Genomic DNA, 17,712 nt, shown 5'->3' with positions numbered 1-17,712 from the left:
AAGTCTTACAAGTTTTCAACACATTGCTGCTTGTGATTATGCCACAACACTCATAATGTGGATATGCCAGCGTTGGACTGGGGTAAACACAGTAAAAAGTCTGACAACACCATCGGTTGGACTGAAACCTGGTGTTGTCAGACTTTTTACAACACTCATAATCCAGTGAAGGTACATGCAGATTGCATCATGGTAGTTTCAGAAATAAAAATGTTTAGTTTTAAAAGCTGCAAAAGTTGGTATCATTATAAATTACCATGAAACTGTTGGATTGTGATTATGATTCCAACTGGTTCATTAGCGCTCTTTAGGAAGGAAACTTGCAAATGAACTTGCTTTGGACTACATGCAATTCTTAGCAAAATACATTCAGTTGCCTCAAACAGAAGACTCACCACCACCACCTCAGTAAGGCTAGGGATGAGGAATAAATGTCCATATCCTGCTAGTTAAATGTTAAAAGGTTGAGTTTTTCTGATACTATCCAATCTGACCCGTTCTCCTACACTTAATGAATAGTCTTGCAATTTCCTTTTAAAAATTCTGATTAATACTGCTGCCGCTAACAGGCAAACCTCTTTTTCCCTGTTCTCTTGATCTGGAAGCTAAGACTTTTGAAACTGCCTAATAGGAAATTTACCGTACGCAAGATTAGCAAACATAGGTCCAGCAATGTGCCTCTGTTAGCCTATTGTTTTAATGGGAGTGGTGTAGCTAATATTATGGTAGTTCCTGTTTATTCAGTTAATGTTTCCCATGGAGTTTGGTTCATTTCCTGTCTGGAAAGAGAATTGCCAGGAGCTGCAAGGAGACCCCACCTACCCATCCACCAGCTTTTACTGAAATATCCAGTATCCTTTCATCTGGTTTATTTTCCTTTGCCTTAAATACATTGATTTCTCTTCTTTGACTTTGGGTGGTTTTCCAAATTGTCCACTTCAAATTAATATATTTAATACAAATAATGATTACTGGATTTAAGATATTTGTGTTTTAACTGTTGGGTTTGGTTAAATTGACAAAAATGTTGTCTATATCATTCAAAGCCAGTAAAAAAAAAACACACTGCAGTAGTCTTGTACAAGTGTCCGGCTCTATTACTGCATGCAAAACAAATGTTATGGCCCAGATCTTCTCATCAGCCTAAGAGAGGTTATATCCGATGCTGACTATGATGTGATCTGCCCACTTACGTTGGAGTCTTTTGGACCTTCCGTTGCCAGCTCTAGTTGGGAGACGAGGGTGAACAGTTAATAAGAACATAACAAGAAATAGGAGCAGGAGTAGGCCATCTAGTCCTTTGAGCCTGCCCCGCCATTCAATAAGATCATGGTTGATCTGAAGTGGCTCAGTTCCACTTTCCCGCTTTCTCCCCATAACCCTTAATTCCCTTGCCTACCAAAAACCTATCTACCCGTGTCTTAAATATATTTAGCGAGATAGCCTCCACCACTTCAACGGGCAGAGAATTCCAGAGATTCGCCACCCTTTGAGTGAAGAAGTTCCTCCTCAACTCCGTTCTAAACTGCTCCCCTCTTATCTTGAGGCTGTGCCCTCTAGTCCTGCTGTCCTTTCTAAGCGGGAAGAATCTCTAGCCTATCCATTTCCTTCGTTATCTTATACGTCTCTATAAGATTCCCCCTCGCCCTTCTAAACTCCAACGAGTACAGACCCAGTCTATTCAGCATCTCTTCATAGTCCAGTTTTCAGGTGTAATTTCAATACTGCCAAACTCCCTTTTCTTATCATGAGCTGAAGGCATGTGTCTTAAGATCTGTGTTTGGTTCATCAGTCCCCTTCATTCCACAAGTTACACTGCTTTTATATCTCCTATAAAAAGCTTCAAGTAAATCCATGTGACAACTAGGGTATACATAGCACAAACAACTCAAATTTACTATGTTTCTGGCCATCTGATCCCATTTTCATTGGAATCCTGGAGCAGTCTGAACAGGGTAAAATCAGCAAGGGAAGTTGAAACTTCTTGCGTATGTGTGTCTTTCATGCATAAAGACAGCGATCTTCATCAGTGTCTGCTTCTGTGAGATGCTTTACTGAACTGACCCAAAATATCTGATTCTTGAGGCAGCCATATGATATAGTTACATGACTACAGAAAGCCAGAGCTGTCATTCAGACTGGTTAGATTTCAAAACCCAAACATCTCCCTTTTCATCTCAAATGAAAGATAAAACATTCCCATTTCCTACTCAAGCAAAGAAGCATTCACAATCCTGTGTGACTGAATTATCCAAGTTTTCCACAGTTCTCATGCATTAACACTGTTTGTTCTAGTCATCAGACACTAAATGCATTGCATACATAGTCTTTGAATTGTGCAGGCCCCTTGATGGAACCCGTGTGTGTTGAGATTGGCTGTTTGGCTGATATTCCGTGCCTGGAGAATGTTGTTCCTGTGGCCCTTGGTGACTGCTGTTCTCTATTGCAGTTGTTGGGGATTTGTTGACCACTAGGATTGACAGTAGTTCTGTACTCAGTGTGGCTGTTGAGAGCCCACTCCCCTGAGCATCCAATTGCTGTGAAGGATCAGTTGCGCAGGTTGAGTGTATATGCTTGCAGTTGCAACAGTATATTTTGTTGAGTTTTTTTCAACTCCCGCTTTGCCAAATGCAAAATTTAAATTTGCACAACCCATGCCCTGTAAAAAGCTTGAACTTAGTTTGTTCATCTGAACATTTCTCATCAGTACCTCTTAGTGCTTCTCAAGAAAGTGCATTATAATTATAATGCTCTTCCAGCTTCCATTTGGTGTCTGTATAGTACGTATAAGGAGATTAAATCCCTTGTAATTTTGCTTCAGCAAAGCATGGAAGAAATTGTCAGGCTATTACAAATGCATCTGCAGAGTCATACAATCAATGACATTTCTACAGAACATATAACTACCCGGTGCCTCCCCTCTACCCAGTAACACAATGGAATAACAATTGCTATGATTCTCTTACTGCACCTATTAAAGTACAAAGCTGTAATTTCATCTTGGGATCCAACTGAGATCCATAACCCATCAGGCTGTCTATTTGAATTTTGTATTATATGAACCCCTTCTTTAAATTATTGTCATTTTTTTCTTGTTCTTTACTGCAAGTTCTTTTATTCTTTTTGCACGATTAATAATTTTTGCAGCTTCTGAATTGTGGATTGATTTTTGTCACCAGAATACACCCTATCATTGGTGTTACCATTCGAGTTGCTGTTGCTACCTGAGTCCACACAATACAAAGAAGTCTTTGCAAACCCTTGATCTCTCTGCTTCTCCAATTACGGCCATTTGCACATCTCTAATTTTAATCACCCCTCAATTTGTTACCGTGCCTACAGTTGTCAAGACCCTAAGCTCTGGAATTTCCTCCATTAACCCCCCAGCCTCTCAATCTCTCTCGCCTCATTTAAGGTTCTCTTCAAAGCCTACCTTTTCACTAAGCTTTTGGACATCTGCCCTATCATCTCCTAATTTGGCCCAATGTCAGATTTTGTTAACACTCCACTGAGGTTTTAGTGCTTTAAAGATGTTATGTAAATGCCAAGTTGTTGTTGCTGCTCCGGGCCCATGATGTGCTTTGATGCCTGGCCATTAGAAAGAACTAAAATCCCCTTAGTGTAACCCACTTTGTGTGGCTCCAATGGGTTGTGTATCTAGAATGTTGTTTAATGTCTTGTACTGCAGCAACTCCAAACTGTATCATTCACCTATCGGGTAGGACTGTACCTTACATTGATTCTATTGTTTCTTGCTCTATTTGATTCTTGCTCTGTAAGAACATAAGAACCAGGAGCAGGGGAGGCCATCTGACCCCTCGAGCCTGCTCCGCCGTTCAATAAGATCATGGCTGATCATTTTGTGGATTCAGCTCCACTTACCCTGCCTGCTCACCATGACCCTTAATTCCTTTATTGTTCAAAAATTTATCTATCCTTCCTTAAAATCATTCAATGAGGTAGCCTCAACTGCTTCACTGAGCAGGGAATTCCACAGATTCACAACCCTCTGTGTGAAAAAGTTCCTCCTCAATTCAGTCCTAAATCTTATTTTGAGGCTGTGCCCCCTAGTTCGTTTCACCCACCAGTGCAAACAACTTTCCTCCTTCTATCTTATCTGTTCCCTTCATAATCTTATGTTTCTATAAGATCTCCCCTCATCCTTCAGAATTCCAATGTGTTTAGCCCAGTCTACTCAGTCTCTCCTTATAAGCCAATCCTTTCAACTCCAGAATCTCTTTTGCACCCCCTCCAGTGCCAGTATATCCTTTAACTGTAAAACTGTACACAGTACTCCAGGCGTGGCCTCACCAGCACCTTTTATACAACGGCACCATAACCTTGCTATTTTTTAAACTCCACCCCTCTAGCAATGAAGGGCAAAATTCCATTTGCCTCAATTACTGCTGCACCTGCAAACCAATAGAGCCCACAAGTCTGCACCGAACACAATCCCACCCAGGCCCTACCCCCATATCCCTACATATTACACCCACTAATCCCTCTAACCTACGCTTCCCTTGATACTAAGGGGCAATTTCTTAGCATAACCAATCAACCTAACACGCACATCTTTGGACTATGGGAGGAAACCCACGCAGACACAAGGAGAATGTGCAAACTCCACACAGACCAACTCCTTGAGATTGTTGCACAAAGACACCCAAGGTACCTCTGCACAGCAGCATGCTGCAATTTTTTACCATTTAAATAAGAGCCCATTTTGCTGTTATTGTTACCAAAATGGATGACCTCATATTTACCAACATTGTACTCCATCTGTCAGACCCTCACCCACTCACTTGTCTATCTATATCTCTTTGCGGACTTTCAGCGTCCTCTGCACGCTTTGCTTTGCCACGCATCTTAGTGTCATCTGCAAATTTTGATACATTACATATGGTCCCCAACTCCAAATCATCTACATAAATCGTAAACAATTGCAATCCCAACACTGATCTCTGAGGCACACCACTAGCCACTGATTGCCAACCAGAAGTGCACCCATTTACCCCTACTCTTTGCTTTCTGTTAGTTAACCAATCCTCTATCCATGCTATCATGTTACCCATGATACCGTGCACCTTTATCTAATGTAGCAGTCTTTGGTGTGGCACCTTGTCAAATGCTTTCTGGAAATCCAGATACACCACATCCACAGGTTCCCCACTGTCCACTGCATATGTAATGTTCTCAAAGAATTCCCCCACATTAGTCAAACTTGACCTTCCCTTCATGAACCCATGCTGCATCTTACCAGTAGGACAATTTATTTCCAGATGTCTCGCTATTTCTTCCTTGATAGATTCAAGCATTTTCCTTACTACAGAAGTTAAACTAACCGGCCTATAGTTACCCGCCTTTTGTCTACCTCCTTTTTTAAACAGTGGCGTCACATATTCTGCTTTCCAATCTGTGAGAACTAACCCAAAGTTCAGCGAATTTTGGTAAATTACCACCAGTGCATTTGCCATTTCTCCCGTCATCTCTTTCAGTACCCTGGGATGCATTCCATCAGGACCAGGAGACTTGTCTACCTTTAGCCCCATTAACTTGCCCAACACTACCTCTTTCGTGTTAATAGTTTCTGGGTTCTCACCTGCTGTAGCCTTTCTGTCATCAATTTTTGGCATGATATTTGTGTCTTCCAGTGCGAAGACCGACACAAAATACCTGTTCAGTGCCTCAACCATTTTCTCATTTCCAGTTATTACATCCCCTTTCTCATCCTCTAAAGGACCAATATTTACTTTAACCACTCTTTTTCGTTTTATATATTTGTAGAAACTTTTGCTATCTGTTTTTATATTCTGAGCTAGTTTACTCTCATAATCCATCTTGCTTTTCTTTATAGCTTTTCTCGTGGCTTTCTGCTGACCTTTAAAGATTTCCCAATCCCTCTAGATTCCCACTAATCTTTATCACTTTGTATGCATTTTCTTTCAATTTGATACTCTCCTTTATTTCCTTAGATATCCATGACTGATTATCTCTTTCTCTACAGTCCTTCCGCTTCTTTCTTTCTTAGGAGTTCTGGTTAGTTTTGGCCCTTGATCTAAGGGAAATTTGGCAACAATCTGCCACGTCTTATTGGACAATGTCTTGGCCAGGAACAGGTGGTATGTTTTGAATCCCATGCGTGCCCCAGTACTGCTGACATTAATCATCAAATTTTGCTCTGTCGCCTGCCCATTTTACTGCCAATGTAAGAAAATCCAGTGTCTGAAATGTTTAGGGTGATTTTTATTCAGTTTGGGGAGAGCACTAATTAAAAAGCAGCAGCTTGTGAGTCCATATAGAGGCGCTCTGCCCTTTCTTCTCCAGTATCCAAAATTCAATATGAACTGATGGACTGAAATTCTCTTTTGCTCGTTGCCTGCAAGGTGTTCCATGAAAAGACCCAAGGATAGCTGGGTGTGGAACATTGACTCAAATCTGCTCACAATGCAGGACAAATAGGGGAACTTAACTTGGTGTTGAAATTGGAAATGTCAAAGTAGCCTTTGTGAGGAGACAGTTGCCATTTAGAGGCTGCGTTAGTGTTCTGTTATGTGAAAGTCTTTGTTTTCACTTTCCATTTTATCCTCTCTCCTTCATATTCACATTCAGTCAGGCTCTGAAACAGCTTTCAAATGGCAACCAATTTAACATTATGCAGAAACTAGCTAAGCAAACAGACTTGCCTTCTGATTGGGGCCAGGATGAAGAATCTGTACTGAGCTGGAGGCCAGGATTTAGTTTGGTTTGTGGTGATGTGAGTTCTAAACTTTCAAGTTTGAAAGGAACCCAAATGTAGATAGGACCAAAAAAAAGGAAAGGAAATGAGTCTTGTTTTTGTTTCCTTGTTTCTGGCATCATTTACTATTATTGATTGAACTTCAACCTTCACCGTCTCTATTCTTTCTTCTTTCTTCTTCCTCCCCCTGCTACCTTGTCCTTCCACGTAAGTAGTGGTTGTCGGTTAGGAAGGTGCTGCCTAAGGAACCTTGGTAAGTTCCTGCAGTGCATCTTGTAGATGATGCACATTTGCCACTGAGAGGGATTGAATATTTGTGGAAGGGATAGCAATCAAGCGGCCTGCTCTGTCCTGGATAGCATCAAGCTCCTTGAGTGTTGTTGGAGCTACACTCATCCAGACAAGTGCAGAGTATTCCTTTATAATCCCAACTTTTGCCTTTTAGATGGTGAATAGGCTTTGGGGAATCAGGAGGTGAATTACTGGGTTCAAGATTCTGAGCCTTTGATCTGCTGTTGGAGCTATATGTTTGTATGGCTAATCCAGTTTAGTTTCTGGTCAATGGTAACATGCGGGATGTTGATATTGAGGATTCAGTGATAGTAATGCAATGAATGTCATGGGAAAATGGTTAGATCCTCTCTTGTTGGAGATGGTCATTGTGTGGCATGAATGTTACTTGTCATTTGTCAGTCCAAGCCTGGATGCATCGCAAGTCTTGTTGCATTTGGACATGGACTGCTTCAGTATTTAAGGAGTTGCAAATGATACCAAACATTGTGCAAACATCCCCATTCTGACCTTTATGATAGAAGTAAGATTATTCATGAAGCAGCTGACACTAACCCGAGGAATTCTACAGTGATGTTCTGGAACTGAACTGATTGACTACTGACCATCACAACCATCTTCCTTTGTGCCAGGTGTGACTCCAACAAGTAAAGAGTTTTTCCCTTATCATCATTGACTCTAGTTTTGCTAGGGCTTCTTGATTCTATACTTAGTCAGATGCTGCCTTAATGTCAAGGGCAGACACTCTCTCACCTCACCTCAGGCATTCAACTCTTTTTTTTGTCCATGTCTGAACCAAGGCTGTAAGGAGATCAGGGGCTGAGTGACCCTGGTGGAATCCAAACTGAGTGACTGTGAGCAGGTTATTGCTGAGTAAGTGCCACTTGATGGTACTGTTGATTACCCATTCTATCCTTTGCTGATGATTGAGAGTAGACTGATGGGGCAGTAATTGGCCGGGTTGGATTTGTCCTGTTTCTTACGTAAAGGACATAATTGGAAAATCTTCCACATGGCGGGTAGATCCCAGTGTTGTAGCTATACTAGAAAAGCTTGGCTAACAGTGCGGCAAGTTCTGGAGCACAAGCAATTTGAGATTTATTACCAGAATATTGTCAGGGTCTATTGCCTTTACAATATTCAGTGCCGCCAGCTGTTTATGATTTCATGTGTTCTGTAACTCCCAGCCACCTGATGAAGGCTTGTGGCTTTTGCTACAAATAAACCTGTTTGGACTTTAAACTGATGTTGTGGGATTTCTCATTGTCCACCGCCATTCATGTGGGATGTGGCAGGACTGCAGAGCTTGGGTCTGATCTGTTGGTTGTGGGATCGCTTAGCTCTGTCTATTACTTTTTGCTTGTGTTGTTTGGCACTCAAGTAGTTGTGTTTTGTAGCTTCACCATGTTGACACCTCATTTTAGGTATGTCTGGTGTTGCTCCTGGCATGCCCTCCTGCATTCTTCATTGAACCAGGGCTGATCTCCTGGCTTGGTGGTAATGGTAGAGTGGGTGATATGCTGGGCCATGAGGTTACAGATTGTGGTTGAGTGCAATTCTGCTGCTGCTCATGGCCCACAGTGCTGCATGGATGCCCAGTATGGAGCTGCTAGATTTGTTTGAATTCTATCCCGTTTAGCATGGTGGTAGTGTCACATAACATGATGGAGGGTGTTATCTTTGTGAAGACGGGACTTTGCCTCCTTAAGGACTGTGTGGCAGACATTCTTAACAATACTGTCATGGACAAATGCCTCTGAGGCAGGAGAGGATGAGGTCAAGTATGATTTTTCCTCATAATAAAAGCAAATTACTGTGGATGCTGGAATCTGAAACTAAAAGAGAAAATGCTGGAAAATCTTAGCAGTTAAAGTTAAAAGTTAGTTTTAGTCACAAGTAAGTCTTATATTACACTGCAATGAAGTTACTGTGAAATTCTCCTAGTCGCCACAATCTGGCATCTGTTCGGATCTTTAAGACTATGGGAGGAAACCAGAGCACCTGGAGGAAACCCACACGGGCACAAGGAGAATATATGTGTGGAGTTTGCACAATGACCAACATGGGAATCAAACCTGGGTCCCTGGTGCTGTGAAGAGCAGTGCTAGCCACTGTGTCGCCCTGGCAGCATCTGTAAGGAGAGAAAAGAGCTGATGTTTCGAGTCCAGATGACCCTTTTGAGAAAGCTCTTTACTCTTCCTACAGATCCTGCTAGACCTGCTGAGATTTTCCAGCATTTTCTCTTTTTTGTTTTTCCCTCTTGTTGGTTCCCTCACCAGCTGCTGCAGACCCAGGCTAGCAGCTATGTCCTTTAGGACTCAGCCAGCTTGATCTGTAGTGATACTACCAAGCCAAGCTTGGTGATGAACGTTGAAGTCCCCCACCCAGAGTATGTTCTGCACCCTTGCCACCTTTGGTATTTTCTCCAGGTGTTGTTTGACATTCATCATCTAAGAGAGGTGGTCCGTGGTAATCAGTAGAAGGTTTCCTTGTCCATATTTGACCTGGTGCCATGAGACTTCATGGGGCCCAGGTTGATGTTGAGGACGTTATTTATTGCCACCTTTCCTCTTCCCCTGCTATATTTTAAGACTTAGTACAATGCACCATGAGGTACTGAACTGCACAAACCTGTTTGACCCTTTGGGTTATGCCATTAACCAATCTTTGCTGGAACCTGAGTAGAATGATGCAATTAGCTCAGTATCCTCAAGCTGGGGCAGTGGGGGAAAAAACTGCTTCTGTTAGTTGCATGTGGTATATCCTTGAATCAGCGCCATCATCCTGTGGTTGGATATACTTATTTAGATGAGGGAATGAAGAGATACTCAGAAACATAGAAGCCTAACTCAACAAGAGCCTGGACTCTCAGAAAAGGACATGTGCTGCTATATCACTTAGTATTTTACTCTAGGAAATTGAATTGCAGTTTGCGCACAGAGAGCCGATTTGTAACCTCAGTGTATTGGCATTATTTTAGCAATCCACAATCTTATTATCACTTTAGCTTTCCCTTCTGAAGTGTATCATGTTGATTATTCCCTAACACATACACCTAAACTGCACCATTAAATATAAATTGTGTGTAAGTGTAGGTCTAGCACTGTATATCCTGGGGGCTGTTTAACTGCAGCAGTTCTGATACTTGAAGTCCTTTTGTAAAATTCTCCTTTTAGCCAGGGGCTGTTGATTCTGATTGAATGAGAAGCAACAGCCAATTTGAATTTTGCAGTGAACTGATAATGGTCATGCTTGTGTCAAGCCTTGATACAAAATTGAGAGCAAAGTGGATGATTGGAAGGGTAAGAGCAAAACTTGAATCTCAGATATAAAATTTATCTAAGAATTGAACATGAATGGAATGCTGTTTGGTTGCACCTTGTAAACGTTAATTCCTTTGTCAATATTTAATTTCAAGTTAATATGCAGTGTACTGGCCTACACACTTATCTGTCCTTCCCTGAATTTAGTGAACCAGTGCATTCAAATTGACTTAAGTTTGAACAAAATTCTTTGTTGTGTGTGTTTTTAAAAGGACACTCCCTGTTGAATTTTCCTTTCCTGTTTAATAATTGTGTATTGTCCAGATGGGGGATAAAGAGAGAAAGGAAAGCAATGGAATTGAAAGTAACATAATTAATTTTTTGAAAACTTCCAGGTATGCAGAGACAGGGACGGTCCACTTCAGCTCTAAAGAACGATCTGTTGCCCTTGTAGGTAGGACTGGTGCCTTTTGCACAAGAAGGTAAGTGTTTCAAATTGTATCAAATGATTACTGAAACATTGAAATCACACATGAATTGGAACTGATGTCCTGCTGTAAAATGTGTTGAAAAGTGCGGAGAAGCTTTATCCTATTCAAAGGGTCAAACTTTTTTCTTGGATGTTTTGGATTACCCTGAAAAAAATACGTAAAAAGTCCCTGCAGAAAATCGCAAGACCACTAAGTGGATGGTCACCTACTCCACCAGTGGGAGCATGGCAAAATGCAGGTGAGATTTCCAGCCTTTTCTGTCTTGTGTGTAAACTTAAGAAACTCCAAGTTGGGTTGAGCAATTTTAGAACCTGCAATGAATAATTTTAAAGAATGCTACTAGATCATCGTTCAACTGTTTAAACAAAACTTTTGAACTTACTACCTCTTCCACACTGGGCCTGAATGATTACTTCCCTGGTCATGCATATGGACAGTGAACAGAAATCTGTTCTGCGAAGCAATTAAGAATCCATTTGTTATCTTACTTGTTACACAGAAGGAATCCTTGCAGTAGCTTGGTTTCCATTTTACTTTTAAATACCTTGGGGCTTTGGCTTCCATACAATTTAAATGAAAAGATATACAGTAACACAGAGCTGTTAGCGAAAGATTGTTCCCTGTTTCTGTCATGCATTTGGCTCAGATTGTACATCAATCTAAGGACATAGAACCCAGAATAATACAGCACAGAAAGGCTGGCCATTGTGACTGTTTTGGCTCTTTCTTATTCCCACGTTGCTACCCTTTCCTTATACTTGTTTAAGTCTTTCTGAAATATTTATAAAGACTTTTCTGGATTTTGCTTCCATCACTGATTCTGTTGGCATTTCTCATCCTTATGACTCAGTAACATACTGGGTAATGCCTTTACCAACTGAGGCATTGAGAAGCTTGACAGGATTATTATCCTTCCTGCTGGTCATCTTCTGTTGCAGACTATTAATCACAACCTTGAAACTGTGCAGATATTAGTTTATGAATTTTATAAGTTTGGGCTGATGTCTTTTGTAAAGTGAAGGATAACGATTTGTCATATAAATACAGGGTGAGCTCAGGCACTAATATTCATTGTAAGATTTCAGGGACTGTCTGGACTACGTTACTGATAGAGTACTCAGGAAAATAAATTGTTTTCAATGTTTTCAAATGTTAGAAACCACCCTCTTTCCTGAATCAAATACAAAGGTGAAGCTAAATGTGCAGGTGGGAACCGGTGAGGTTCTGACTTACAATTCCCTTTGTCACCATGCGTATCGTTACTCCAGAGTATGCAGCATCCATGACGTTCTACAGGCCTGTGCTGTGGATGTAAATGTTTCTATATTGGCCCGGGCAGCAAAGGAACCTCACTAGGAAACAGTCTTCATTTTGTATAATGATGTTAAAGATTGTTTGTGTGAGAAACTATAGTTCTTGCTCATTTGTCTGAAACATCAATTAATGAAATGATTCTTTGTGTTTATACATCTTTTTCTAATTTTAGATATTTTCCCAGCACCATGAGTCTAGACTGAAGTCCCTGGTGTTCTTAACATTGGTTTTGCCCACATCATCTGATATGTTTCTCACCTTGTTTCTTGTGCTTTTTTAATGTGGCTACTGACAAATCACTCTTCTGTTCAAGGCATTTTTCCTTATTTGGTCTGTTGAAAGTTCAGTATGAGTATGATATTGAGTCTTACTGAAGTTATAAAGTCGTGGCTGTATTAATTCTATTCATTATCAATTTAATCATGATTGAACTTTTCTCCAGTATTGACTTAAATGGTAGTCATTCATGTGGTGGGTGGTGGGATAATAAGGATGAGCTTCTTTAAAGCAGACCTCTTGCTGTGCCTACAGATTATTCCATTGTCCTTTTATTTGTAATATACAGGAATTGAACTCTCAGCTTTCTGTGGATGGTCTGTCGTGCAGTTTTGTGATGCATGGTTGTTTGTGCTTGTGCTTCAATAAGCACATACGCCCAGCAATACCTTAGTGCGATGTTGAGTGAGTGGAGGAATGGGTTCAGCCATGAATTTACTGACCCAGAGTGCATAACAAGCAGTGTGTTAGAAGTTGGGAATTTAAAGCAAAGGATAAAGGCAGTGCTGCTTCTTGCCACCAACGCCTGTGATATATATTTCAACACTTGTTTGTGTTGATATATAGGCTACTCTACCTATAATTTAAACTTGATCAAACAATTAGTTTAAAAAAAACTAAGCTAAGTTGATTAAATTCATAGACTAAATTAAAGAAATAAAGCGTGGTTATATAGGGATGTCAGTGCAGGCAATGTGGGAGTTTGGGGAGAGCACTGCAGTCCCAGCCAGCCACATCTGCAGTGCCTTCATCTTGAGCTTCAGCCCAGAGTTGTTTGTTTGGAGTCTGAAGTCCAGACATTACAGGGCATCAGAGAAGTGGCGAATCATGTAAACACTTTGATCCAGGGAGCAGTCACACTCCTTAGGCCAGGATGTTGTGCAGATCTGGTTAGTGGTGAGGAACAAGAGAATGTGACTGCCAGTCAGACGGATAAAGCAATCACCTGGTGCAATTTTGATTAAACCTGCAGTGTTAACTGTGTTTCTCTCTCCATAGACATTGTCAGGCCTGCTGAGTACTTTCCAGCACTTCCTGTGTTTTTCTTTCCCCAGGTGCAGGCCTGTAGGAGTCTTGACCTTTGCCTTCATCCAATAGGAATGGGACTCTTTTTCTTCCTGTCTGTGTGGATGAGAGCAGGACTGCAGGGTGGATCAGCAAACTGACCTCAGCACCGTGGTGGACGGTGCCATTGGAGTGGGGAAAACAAAAAGGATTGTTGTAATGGTAGAGGATAGTATAGTCAGGAGGATAAATTCTGTACCAGGTTTAAAGACATCTTTTTGCAGCATATGGGATTCTGGGAGTGTTTGGCAGGATAGATGCTGGGCAGTGATTTATCTTGGCTGCACTGCCTAGAACTCGGGGGCTATAAACTCAGGATCAGGGAATGGTCATTTCGAAAGGGTTGTCGATCTTTGGAATTCAGTACTACAGAGGGCTGTGGATGCTTTTTTGGTGAGATATAGTCAACACTGGGATTGAGTTTCTTTTTAGATTTTCAGTGAGTTGAAGATTTTGGGGATTGCCGTAGCTGAGACAGAAAATCAGCCATGATCTTACTTAATAGTTGGGCATGCTCTAGGTACAGCACAGTGGTTAGCTCTGCTGCCTCACAACTCCAGGGATGCCGATTCAGTTCTGGCATTGGGTGACTGTGTGTGTGGAGTTTCTACATTCTCCCTCTGTATGTCTGGATTTCATAGAATCCCTACAATGCAGAAGAGGTCATTCAGCCCATCGAGTCTGGACCAACTCTCTAACAGAATATCTTACCCAGGCCCCCCTCCTCTGCCCTATTGCTGTAATCCCATACATTTCCCAATGCTAATCCATCTAACTGTACATTGTGGGACACTGAAGGGCAATTCAACATGTCCAATCCACCTGCATGCCTTTGGACTGTGGGAGGAAACCGGAGCACGCAGACGCAGAGAGAATGTGCAAATTCCACACAGTCATCCAAGGCCGAAATTGAACCTGGGTCTCTGGAGCTGTGAGGCAGTAGTGTTAACCGCCATGCCACTCCCCCTGTTTCTTTCCACAGTCCAAAGATATGCAGGTTGCATTATTATGTCCCTTAGTGTCCCAAGATGTAGGTTAGGTGGATTAAGTATGTTAAATGTGGAGGAATATGGGGATGGATTAGGTCGTGTGGGTCTAGGTAAGATGCTCTGTTGGAGAGTCAGTGCAGACTCGATGGGTGACATGGCCTCCTGCACTGTTGGGATTCTACGGTTCTACGATTGAGCAGGTTAGACCCATACTCATTGGAGTTTGGAAGAATGAGAGGTGATCTTATCAAAACATATCAGATTCTTAGGGGACTTGACAGGGCGAATGCTGGGAGGATATTTTCCTTTTGGGGGAGTCTGGAACTTGGGGGTGCAGTTTAAAAATAAAGGGCCTCCATTTAAGACAGTTGAGATTTATTTTTCTTCGCGGATTGTTAGAATTCTCTTTCCCAGAGATAGAGAATGGGTCATTGAACATATTCAAAGCCGAGTTAGATTTTTGATCGACAGAAGTTGTGGGGGCAGGCAGGAAAATGGAGTTCAGGCTGCTGCAAATCAGTTCAGTCAAAGCCTTCTTAAATAGCAGAGTGGGCTCAATGGGCTAAATGGCCTACCCTACTCCTATTTCATTTGGTTTCTGCTCAAGTTTCTTGTATTCTTATCTGGTGCTTCAGGTGGGATAATTTGGAAAATTCATCACGCAGTTGGTGTCTCCATCACATACTTTACAAGATTTGCAATGAAGGTACAGCTACAGGCAAGAAATTCCCAGTTCCACCTGATAGAATCATCATAAGATCCCCACATTACAGAAGGAGGCAATTTGGCCCAACGAGCCTGTACGGACAACAATCCCACCCAGGCGCAGTAACCTGTAATACCTGTAACCCCAGATATTTACCCTGTTAATCCCCCTGACATGAGGAGCAATTTGTGCATCTGCCTAACCCGCACATCTTTGGACTGGGAGGAAACTGGAGCATCTGAAGAAAACCCATGCAGACATAAGGAGAATGTGCAAACTCCACACATATGCTCTCGCTCGCTGTCTAACCCAAGGCCTGGATTGGACCCGGGCCACTGGTGCTGTGAGGCAGCGTTATAAGGTTTTTGACTCCTGACAAAGAGTGTGTTGCAATTTGGCCTCCTGCTTACACCGTGGCCCTGGGTCAGGAGGCTTTAAAAGATTCATTTTTGTGATCTAGGAATTGCTACCATGGTTAGCATTTATTTCCCATCCCCCAGATGTCCACGTTTGATGTAACTGAAATGATTTACTACACTACTATAGAGGCACTTGATTGTTTTTCACCTGATTGTATGGCTAAGTGCCTGTAACGGTGGTCCATGATTGCCAGTCTTTGCTTCTTTGAAAATCCCAAATGAAGCCTTGAAATAAAATAGATAGATGCATTGCTCTGATCCAGTTTAACTCAAATATTAAGTAATTATATTGTTACACTCAGCCCACTTTCTTATAAATTTTCTCTCCTATCTGATCTGAATTTATAATTGATGTGGCTTGTGGGTTTAGTTTATTTTGTTTTTTTTTAAAACCTCCCATTCCTCAAAGTATTAACCATCTCACCAATGAGTCTGGTCTTGGAGGAGACTAGGATGTTTGGCAGGCAAAAGCACCACTTTCTTGGTATCTGTTGATGGATGGCAGCTAAAACTAAATGCTGTAGTAACAGTAAACTCATTATTGGACTTTTTTTTAAATGTACCGGATAGAACAGTATTATTTCACAGTGAAATGTTGCAGGTTAAATCCCTGCAGTGATAACATCACAGATTGGACATTTAAAGTTGAGAAACACAAAAGACAGTAGCAGGAGGAGACCATTTGGCCCTTTGAGCCTGCTCCGCCATTCGTTATGATCATGGCTGATCATCTAACTCAATAGCCTAATCCTGCTTTTTCCCCGTAACCTTTTGATCCCATTTGCCCCAAGTGCTATATCCAGCCACCTCTTGAATGCATTCAATGTTTTAGCATCAACTATTTCCTGTAGTAATAAATTCCGCAGGCTCAAAGAAGCTCCTCACCTCTATCCTAATCCTGAATCCTCAGACAGTGACTGCTGGTTCTGGACTCCCCCACTATCAGGAACATCCTTTCTGTATTTACCCTGTGTAGACCTGTTAGAATTTTATCAGTCTCTGAGATTCCCCCCTCATTCATCTGAACTCCAGCGAAAACAATCCTAACCTAGTCAATCTTTCCTCATATGTCAGTCCTGCCATCTCCAGAACCGTATATGAGCTTTGCTAAAAATGATAAGTTGCATATATGGTCTGTGAAATTAGATGCCAACTTTTATAAAACAAGAAAGTAGTAAAGTTTGTGCGAAACTAGCTGATTTCAGCTAGAAGGCTGAGTGAGAGCATAATTGTCACTAATCTGTGTCAAATCTTGGTTAGACCATGCTTAAGAGTACTTCATGCAAATCTAGTTGCCATATGATTCCTGGCTAGAATTTCCACCCCTGAATACTGTGATGATAGTAGGCAGTTGCTATAGATCTATATATGTTTTTTCTTTTTTTTTTCTTTTTTTCGTCTATAGGCCCCCGAATAATGATCTGGAGGTGGGGCGGGCTGTTAACGCGCAAATAAGTGCGGCGTGCAGGAATGGGACGGCCGTAGTTATGGGGGATTTCAATCTGCATATTGATTGGTCGACCCATGTTGGACGTGGGGGGCTCGAGGAAGAGTTCTTGGAATGCTGCCGGGATAGTTTCCTCGAACAGTGTGTGTTGGAGCCGACGAGGGAGTGAGCTATCTTGGATCTGGTGCTATGTAATGAAGCGGGTAGAATTAGGGACCTTGTGGTGAAGGATCCTCTTGGGGAGAGTGATCATTGTATGGTGGAGTTTCTGGTGCAGATGGAGGAGGAGAAAGTGGGTTCCCGGACACGCGTCCTTTGTTTGAATAGAGGGGAATATGGTAGGATGAGAGAAGAATTGGCGAATGTGGACTGGGAGAGTGCGTTGGAGGGAGGGTCTGTTGAGGAGCAGTGGAGGATCTTTAAGGAGATCTTTCTTGGTGCTCAACGGAAATTTATTCCAATGGTCAAAAAGGACCGTAGGAGGAGAGGTAATAAGCCGTGGATAACGAAGGAGGTGAAGGAAAGTGTTAAACTAAAAGCGGAGGAATTTAGAGTAGCTAAGAGTAGTGGGCGAGAAGAGGATTGGGAGAGGTTTAAATGTCAACAAAGATTGACAAAGAAGTTGATAAGGAAGGGTAGGAGAAACTATGAAGCTGGGCTAGCGCTTAATATAAAAAAGGATAGCAAGAGTTTTTATAAATATATAAAAAGGAAG

At 41.8% G+C, this 17,712-nt stretch overlaps 1 protein-coding gene across 5 annotated transcripts in view; it reads left to right on the top strand.

Moving 5' to 3' along the window:
• capn15 (calpain 15) overlaps positions 1-17,712 on the top strand; it is a 295,688-nt gene that overhangs the window by 58,256 nt on the left and 219,720 nt on the right. For 4 of the 5 annotated variants that reach the window (XM_080206751.1, XM_080206750.1, XM_080206745.1 and 1 more), the window contains one exon: positions 10,686-10,772. The exons of the other annotated variant lie outside the window; for it this stretch is intronic. Coding sequence is in view for 1 of the 4 variants with exons in the window: in XM_080206745.1 (XP_080062871.1) it covers positions 10,686-10,772 (87 nt within the window). In the remaining 3 variants the exon portion in view is untranslated. The remainder of the gene's footprint in view (positions 1-10,685; positions 10,773-17,712) is intronic. 5 annotated transcript variants of the gene reach the window in all.

This window comes from Carcharhinus amblyrhynchos, chromosome 18, assembly GCF_965287045.1.
Source record: "Carcharhinus amblyrhynchos chromosome 18, sCarAmb.v2.hapA, whole genome shotgun sequence".
Taxonomy (NCBI): Eukaryota; Metazoa; Chordata; class Chondrichthyes; order Carcharhiniformes; family Carcharhinidae; genus Carcharhinus; species Carcharhinus amblyrhynchos.
The sequence above is the reverse complement of the archived record's forward strand: the minus strand, read 5'-3'. Positions and strand labels throughout refer to the sequence as shown.